The sequence below is a fragment of the Lupinus angustifolius genome, chromosome LG18 (genome assembly GCF_001865875.1).
Source record: "Lupinus angustifolius cultivar Tanjil chromosome LG18, LupAngTanjil_v1.0, whole genome shotgun sequence".
In the NCBI taxonomy this organism is placed as follows: Eukaryota; Viridiplantae; Streptophyta; class Magnoliopsida; order Fabales; family Fabaceae; genus Lupinus; species Lupinus angustifolius.
In genome coordinates, this window is record NC_032026.1 from 10,216,063 (window position 1) to 10,225,740 (window position 9,678).

General features: G+C 31.5%; 1 protein-coding gene across 1 annotated transcript; it reads left to right on the top strand.

Annotated features, from left to right (window-relative positions):
- Nucleotides 1,713-4,607, top strand: LOC109332673 (WUSCHEL-related homeobox 9-like). The gene is made up of 4 exons (XM_019567687.1): nucleotides 1,713-2,018; nucleotides 2,293-3,150; nucleotides 3,886-4,085; nucleotides 4,506-4,607. The coding sequence occupies exons 1-4, from the start codon at nucleotides 1,895-1,897 to the stop codon at nucleotides 4,512-4,514; spliced, it is 1,191 nt and encodes a 396-aa protein (XP_019423232.1). The 5' UTR covers nucleotides 1,713-1,894; the 3' UTR covers nucleotides 4,515-4,607.

Consider the following 9,678-nt stretch of genomic DNA (forward strand, 5'->3'; position numbering starts at 1 on the left):
ATAAAATTCATATAGTATCAATAAAAAAATTTATATAACAAACTTTTAAAATTTTAATATATAAATATTAAACTCTTATATGATTGTTTTAAGTACTTGAAATCAAATTTTTTTTTATATCTAGACTGCTATAATGGATATTTTGCTACAGACTAACACAATAATCTATTAAATTAATAAACATACTTATTAATTGCACTTCATAGACAAAATACTACAATCTTAAAATACACTTCAAAAGAAAGAATTTGTCTCACATGAAAATACAGGTGGTCTAATAAGAAATAAATAAAATTGGAATAAAGTCAATCTTTAAAAAATAAAAATATCAACTCTTAACATATTAAATATATCATTTTCCAATACAAAGTTTCACATTTTAACCCTGATTAAACATTTTCCATGCAATGGTCAGAACACTGTTTAAAACCATTTATATTCTAAGTTTTTCTGTTCATGCACCTGAATACCTGATGAGCTTGATCCCTTTCATTTAGAACTAAACTTTTTGAGTTTTGAAATTTTGCAAAAGCCAAGAGATATGGAAGAGAAATTTGAGTCAAAATAAACATAATGTAGTAATGCATAATAAATAAGCCCCTCGAGTCAATCCAAAACAACCCCTCCTCCAAAATAACCTAAGGAACTTGCAATTACTATCCCACCACCGCTTTCCAATCAAAACACTAGTTCACCGTTCTTGACTTTTGAAACCTCTCACTTATTTATTTTTGCAACAACCTCTTCCATTAGAATAATCCAAACACTTATTTCTTTCCCATCTTTTCTCGAGGGACAATCTGAGACAGATCACGTGTTTCCAACAGTATCTTATTTCTTATCTCAATTCAATCACATACTGTTATATGAATAAAATAAATTTTTAAAAAATAAAAATAACGCCTCCGGTAAAAAAGAAATGATACCATTTCAGACATGCTATCTATGTTCTTTTCACCCCTCCTATTAATACACTGCTATAAAACCTTGAACTTCAGCAACAGAAACTCCACTTTCTCTCCCTTTTTTCTACAGAAAATATGGATAAAGAAAGACAAAGTGATCAGAACCCACCCCACACTTTACTCTAACTGTTGGAAGCCCTTGCATTAAGAGCTTTCTCTGCTGCAAATTAAACAAGTTTCCTAATTAAGACCATAGCTTGTACCCCTTTACATGTTCCCTTTGCTTCTTTTCCGGGAGTGTTTTCCTTGTACTTTAAAGAACCTCCATACCCACATACTACAGGTACTGTTTTCAAACTATTATTATTGCAAAAGTAGTGTAAACTGTAAACAGATAAACCTAGCTATTCACAGGTGATTTCTGTTGTGTATATTTAGTTAGCTTGTTTTATGTATAAAATATTTAATTTAGACCAGTTTTATCTGTACAACCCATGCAACAACTTTTTAATTTATAATACAAAAAATTACCAATCATCTCTAATTTTACACATTTTTAATATGTGGTCATGGTTATATTGAGGTTTATTAAAATTGTGAAAAATTATGGTTAATATGAGGACAATTCTGACTACACTATTAAGGAGAACCTTGTAAGTATATTATGCAGTGGAGTTTAAATAACTATTCTACCCTATTGAAGATAAGTTATTATGCATTTAATTGATAATAAATATATTTTTCATTAATATTACTATTACTCCGATTTTAATTCAATAGAATGGTGTCACAGACTTACAGAAGGGTAGGTGAATAGGCTATATAAGTCTAATCGATTCAGTTCAGAGGTGAGACAAAAAAGCAAGAGCAAAAAAAGGGCTGATACTAATATTGTTTTCTCTTCTGGTTGGCTGCTTTTGATATAGAGCTTCTAGTTTAGTGATTATCCAAAACTTCTTCATATATCACTTTCTCCCATCATCATCATCATGGCTTCCTCCAACAGACACTGGCCAAGCATGTTCAAATCCAAGCCTTACAATCAGTGGCAGCATGAAATCAACTCTTCCCTCATTTCAAATGGTTGTCACAGAAGCACTTACAATACTTCAGGTTTGTAAAAGTTTACATAACATAATTAATCTCAAACATCAGTTACTGCTGACAATATCTTTTCCCAAAGATAACACCTCCTTTCAACTTTGGTCAGTTACCTAGGCCTGCAAACCTGCATATAACTGATTATACATGATGCATAAATATTTTCAGTCCATGCAATTAGTATCTATCTTATTTTGATTGACATGTCTGATTTCTAATTTATTTATTATTTGAAAATGATTTTGAACTATATTTTGGGTGCCCTATTTTCCTCTATATACTATAGCTGCTGGGTGTGATGAAAGGAGTCCTGAACCAAAGCCAAGATGGAATCCAAGACCTGAACAAATTCGTATACTTGAAGCTATTTTCAACTCTGGGATGGTGAATCCTCCAAGAGATGAGATAAGGAAGATCCGGATGCAGTTGCAAGAGTATGGTCAAGTTGGTGATGCAAATGTTTTCTACTGGTTCCAGAACCGCAAATCTAGGAGCAAGAATAAACTTCGCAACCTTCAGAACTCAAAGAACCAAACCACACAACAAGCCCCACAACAAAATCTTGCCTCTATCTCTCAAATCACAGCACCTTCCTCCTCATCTTCCTCTGAGAAAACCTCTCCAAAAAATCAAATACTACCCACCAAGGGATTTTCTATTGGCTTCTCACACAACAATGAAGGGGTTGTGGTGCCCAATTCTTCAACCCCTTCTGTGAACCAGACATATTTTCAGACCTTTAATGAGACAAATTTGCTGCCACCACCATCATCTGAACCTTTCTTCTTTCCTTTGCACCAGAATGGGCAAGGAATTCTGGATAATAATACCAATAATAATAATAATGGTTTAGCAACACAGGGGTTTTGTTTTTCTGATCACTCTAACGTGGTTCAAGTTCAACCTTATCATTCTATGCTTCATGTTAACCAACAAAATGTTGGGCCTTGCACCAGTATCAGGAACTACGAGAACTCTTTAAAGAAAGACCAAGATCAAGACAAGGGAATGAAGTTAATGCATCAACTCCCACAACAAAGTTTCACTCTCACATCCACTACTCCAACTAATCTCACAGCAATCGTTTCTCCTCCCATCAATAATGCATCAGTTACTGCTTCATCCACTATAGCTCAACTTCAAGGTATTCAATCAATTTTAGAAAAATAATATTACATGCACATAACTAATTAATGTAAAATATGTGTAGTTACACCCCCTAATTGAATCCCAAGAGGCGTAGGTTTATGTGTGTAGCCAAATCAAACCTTAGAATTTTGGGTAATTTCCTCTATGCAATGACATTCTTGATCTTTTTGAAATAAATAAAGTGTCAAAATTCAAGCATGGTACTGATTTTCTGATAATTTATTAAGTGGAAAAACTAACAAGATTTATACTGTGAATCTTATTTATCCAAATGCCATTCATTTATGTATTTATTTATCTGTAATTTTCATTTATTTTGCTGCATCCGTGATCAAATTATTGTCTTTTAAATTTTCTCTAAACATGCATTAGAAATTTTATGTTCTTCGTGTCATGAAACGTTGTATATTATATTTAGATGACCCAGCATATTAGAAAGATAATTTTAGGTGAGTGTGATTGCCTTGTTATGTAGGCTGGGAAAGTTTCCAATCAAACTATATATCATAATACAAAAAATGTACGAAGTGTACGAGTTTGATACATAATTATATATTGTGAGTGTATGACTTTGATACATTATTATATATTGTGAATATAAAAGTTTGATATATTGTCACCATTAAACTTTAGGTTAGGGTAAAAGCAAGTAACTATGCATGGGTTCACTAGGTTAGGATGGTGATGTGTTTTTTGACTTTCACATGAGATATGATTCCGTGTGTATCAGGTGTTGGTGATGCAACTGGTACGATGAAGTATTTGGTTTTCATAAACGACGTCGCATTTGAGGTTCCTGTTGGCCCCTTCAATGTGCGTGAGGCCTTTGGTATGGAGGCGGTGCTCCTTAACTCCTCCGGCAACCCTGTTCCGACCGACGAGTGGGGTGTTACTCTCCATTCACTCCAATATGGCGCTTATTATTATCTGGTAATAATAATGTTAAACTTAAATCCTTCTTAAATATATTAGTAATTATTTTTTTTCCCAACGTTTTGTTTTCTAAAAAACTTATTGCCAACATTACTTTATTTTACGTTTAAGATTAATCCTACATCGATCACAAGATAATATGTCTGAGTCCATGTTTATGAGGCTTTATTTTATATTCAAAAAGGGCTGTTATGGTAATATGGTTCGACCCTCCTAATAGGTCATGTGCAAATGTTTATTCCTTCAAATGCCATGCTCCGGATATCTAATCATGATCGGGAGAGATGTGTTAAGATCTCGCTCAGATGAAAATATAATTGAGTGAATGCTTATAAGATTTAGAAAATCATCACTGCTAGTTTTTGGTTTGATTTATGTCTAGACATTCTAATAATGTTTGATTTTTATTTTTTGCAGATAACTTAAGGAGTCATGCTGAATAGAGGGAAATTATTATATGGGATTTATATTAGTCTTCCCTCTTACCATCTTCTCCTCTCTCTCTCTCCTCTCTCTCCCTCCCTCTCTCTCTCTCTTATATAGGGCTTGGGCTGTACTGTTATTGTAGCAATTGTTCCTACTTTTAAAATCATGACTATATCATATATGTAGTACTTTTTTATGTTAAATTGGTATAATCATACCTTTGTTTTATGTGGATGTATGTGTGCCCCTATTTGCTTTTCTATACCAACGTAACAACAAAATAGGATGATCATAATAATCAAAAATAGAAGTTAATTCACGTGTTCATTAAATGTGGTTTAGTTATTGAGAACTTGGTAGTGTAGGTTAGGTGAGGTCATAATTCACTCATTGTGAATATAAATCATCATAAACAAACTCAATATATAATGAGAAAAAATATATGCAAGGATATTAGATGAGTTATATATATATTATCATTATATCATGAACTATTCATATTTTATTATTATTGACTCTTTAAAAAAATGAATGATGAATAATGTACTGATTACATATAATTTTTTGCACTTATAAATACTTAAGTTATATATAATTGAGAATAACAATGATAATTATATATAATCAAAGAAAAATTACATTGATTTTCCAACGGTTTGGCTGAACTAATTATTACCCTTGATATTTCAAAAACTTATACTCATCTCCCATTGAAAATAGTTGTAATTATATTGAGCTCTCCTAAAAGAATGTGGGAGTAGGATTTTGAAACAAAAAGAGAGATTATAAACTCAATTGATAGACAAATGTAGTGTTGAATGGTTGTGGCCTAATGGGGTGACTGCATTTGATTTATTTAACCTCTCAATGTTTTCTTTAATGATTGAGGTGGACTCTGTTAATTTCTATTTTTATTTTCTTATTAATTAATTTGAGTATGTGTGTGTTTTTTATGAAGTTCCACTATCATTTTAGAAAACAAAATTTGTTTTTGATTTATTAATTATCGGGTTCCCAACTTCATGTCTCATATCATATGTATCATTAAAGAGATTCGTTATGATCTTTCTATTGATTGAGAAGAAGTTTTTGAGTAGTCTCAGATTGTCCTGATACATCTAAATCATTAATTTCAAAAATATTCACATATATTTAATTGAGTAATACATGGCTAACAAGAGAAAAAATATATATGGTGTAAGATATTTTTATATTATTGCTCTATCATTTACCATTTATATTTAATAAACATTGACTTTAAATATAAGTAATATAAATGAGTGAAGAATAATGTATTTAATGTGTATAAAAATTTGACACAATAAATATATATTACATTCTTCCTAATAATTTAGCTGAGTTTGAAACCAACCGCTCGATAATTTCTCTAGTTGCACATATGAAAAAGGTCTTGGACGAGAACGGAATGACGCCAACGTTTGCATACAAAACATGACAGCTTTGTAAGAGTGTGGTTGTTAACTAAAGCCGAGAGAGGTCACAAGCAAAGTTTCTGAATGGTTACGTATTGTTTGATAAGAACAGTGTTTGCTCTCATGTTAAGTCGATGCCTCACATGTTAAGTTGATGCTTCAATTTTTTTATTACAAGGTTCAAAAGATCAATGCTTCCAACTAAATACTCATCATTGATAGAAATGAGTTTATTCTGAATAGAATGATGAAGATGTAATTATAACGATTCGTCATGAACCGTGTAAGTACTATCTCTCTATACACACAATGGACTCAAGTCAAAAAAGCTAAGGAGTTGAGTTTACAACATTGTGATACAAGACAAGCTATTGTTGACATCTTAGACATTCTCACATGAGCATTAAATAGCTTTATTTTGAAAATAACTTCATTTCTCATTAACCAACTTGAGAGCCCAGGTACCCTTCTAAATATTTCTAAACGAATTTGAATCCTCTTCAGTAATTAAGAATCTATCACTAGGTGATGATTATTTGGGACTACTATCTGTATACCTAATTAAACATTTGTAGCAAAAGGGCAATTACTGAACAAGTGATTACTGTTTCCGGGTGATGGGCCTCGATTTGACTGAAAGAGTTGTATATATCAACAAAGAGATTTCTCTGCAAATTGAAACTCTTCGCTCTTTGGATTGTCTCTTCTTATGCTATGTCACATTCAAACATCCCTTTTCTTCTGCATGAATGAACCATCACATTTGCATATCATGATCATGATCACCTTGACTTCTCATTAGTTTCCCACTTTTCAAACTCTTGTGTGAAAATGGTACTCTCTCTCTCTCTCTCATGGTTATATCTCCCTTGAGGAAAAGGGTATATTAGATGAAGGAATAGTCACCATGATTGGACTGTGTTACCTATAGGATTTCTTGATTGACGTTTAGATATAAAGGTTGTTGATTCCTATATTATATATACAATTGTACATATAGAGCATGTACGATGGACTTGTTGTGTAGTCAAGTGTTTAATACACAATTTGTCCTATATGAAACTCCTAAAGTTAACTTCAACTTTCGTTGGGGATGCTTTCATGGAATTAATGGAATAACTTGTTTTTTATAACCACCCTTTGTGGTAGTGATCTTAGGAGTTGGGTTTCATTTCCCTCAGCAACTTATAGTGATTTACATTTATCTCATATTGGAGAGTGCTGGGTAATTTTGTTTTATTGGTAGAGTTATTTGAGTATCTTTATTGAAGAATATCAAATTTATTCTTATTTGGTCTCAAATATTATTTTATAATTTATTATACATTCTTAAAATAATAAAAATATCTAATTTTTCTTCAATGACTAATATCATTCTTATTCTAATTTGGATCTCACATTTTACTCAAACTTCAAATAATTTTGCTTCTCATCTTTTTTACCTTTGGGACCCACTTATTCTTATAGAATAGCATTAAAATAATTTTTTTAATAATTAATATTCTTAAGAAATAAAAATCTCATATTAATGAATAAGTTACTAATATTGTTATTTTAATAAAAATAATATAATGTAAGAATGAATGGATAGAGATGTTCCTGAGATGAGTTTCAGCAAGCTAGCCAACCCAGCATGCCACGGGTCCAAGCCCAACTGAGTTGGTCATATCCTGGCTTGTAAACACTTTGGGCCAAATTTAACATGACTTATTCTACTTGCGGCTTGCATGGGCCAATTTAAGAATGTATGCTTACATAGAAAATGACTTATTTTAAATTTTGAATGTGGTATTCTTATTTTTTTTAATGAACACTTACTATTTAGGCATCTTTAACATGTGCTACTATAGCAAATTACTGAAATTTAAAAAGCCATGAATCAATATTAAAACCTTTCTTTATACTAATGGATATGCTATATATTTATTTAAAATTTGATAAGAAATCCTCCCAAAAAGATATGTCACTTACATATCAATCATCAATAAGAATGTATAATCTTACAACACACATCATATTTATATGTATTGAAAGACTTCTATACTAATTTTGTAGAAAGTTCTATTATTTGGCATAAATCTAATGTTTTAAGTAACACCTACTTATAACTTGAATTTAGAAGTATTTCAAAGATAAAATATTTGTTTTTAAAATTTACTATTGTTTTCTAATTTATTGAATTTTTATTTTTTGGTAAAACCTCACGTACTGCTATAGGTGTGTCAAGCCAAGTCCATAAAGGGTTAGTTTGGGAGTTGAGTTTTGGAGGGGAAAGAAGAGAAAGGGAAGGCTTGGGAGGCATCTCACAAGTGTATTTCATGGCTCACAAGTCTTTCCTTTCCCATCCCCTCCAAAATCTAACTCCCAAATTAACCCTAAGGCTCACCATATTTTGCTAGCTAGCTCGACTCGACTCTATTGTGCTAGTTTGTGCTAGCCGACGCACCTGACAGTCATGTTTAGAACTAGGGCTGACAATGAACCAAACCAACTCGGTATTCGTTCGACAATCGATTCGTTATTTAGCTCGATAAATAAACGAGTCGAACTTGAATTGGATATAGTTCAACTCGTAAACTGACTCGATATATATATAAAACTAATTTTTAAGTTTATTATGACCGATATATTATTTTTTATATTTATTGTTATTATATATATAAACAAAATTATATTTATATATATAAAACTTTTTTGAAATATTTTTTTTCAAAATTTAATTAATTATTTGAGTTGTCCAAATGAACTATTCGAACTAAACCGAACAGTTCGCGAACTTTAATCGAGTCGAACTCGAGCTAAAATAATAACTCGTATCAAACTCGAGTCGAGTTTGAGCCGACCAATCCTTATTGAACTGAATCAAGTTGAGCTCTGATTCGACTCGTTTCCGGCCAGAACAAAAAAAAATATACCGTAAAACAAACATTGGGCATACCCGCATAAGCCATAAGGTTTTTGGGATTATCATTGTTTTTTATTCAATTTATAGCTTAACACTTTCCTCTGTATTTTTTTTTCTGTGACAAACTAATGCCAGGGATAAACTCTCCAACATGTTGGCATATATCTTCTCACCCATTTAAAACTGATTAACTTATTTTTTGGTCTACAAACATATTAATATTTTGTTCAGGTCTACAAACAAATTAACTTTCACATGAGTAAAAACTGATTTCAAGAAACGACTTGTCTCATATGCATAATTTTCGTAATCAGATTACATATTTAAAATAGAACTTGCCTCGTTTTTTGCATAGCTAAACTAAAATCTGATTCTCCCATAGCAAGGTATGTAGGAAATGGAAGAAAATGATGTAATAAACATTTTTTATAGAAAATATTTTCTTCAAATTTTATCAAACATCACCCCTCTTTCAAAGCACTACTAACAACAGAAGTATTCTGTAAATAAGGATAATGAATATACCACTTTGAAACTGGGTCGTAAATTGATATTGGTACTTTTCTAGTGAAGTGTCTAATAATTTGTTGCAAAATTATATTTTACTTCTCTGCCTAACGGGGCATCAAATAGAGATGGTGAAAAACTGAAAATGGGAAAAAATGTTGAACAGAATCCAATGCAAAATTCATCATGGTTGTCGTAAAAAAAACCTTGCTCATTTCCAAACCAAAGGAAAAGGAGGAAATAAGAGGTTGACATATGCATCCGACACATATAATAGAACAATTAAACTAAAATATGGATTAGATATCAACTTCCTATG

Coding starts and splice junctions, on each gene's coding strand:
- LOC109332673 (XM_019567687.1), top strand. CDS start 1,895: ATGGCTTCCTCCAACAGACACTGGCCAAGCATGTTCAAATCCAAGCCT. Junction 2,019..2,292: donor AAGCACTTACAATACTTCAG/GTTTGTAAAAGT, acceptor TATATACTATAG/CTGCTGGGTGTGATGAAAGG. Junction 3,151..3,885: donor CACTATAGCTCAACTTCAAG/GTATTCAATCAA, acceptor CGTGTGTATCAG/GTGTTGGTGATGCAACTGGT.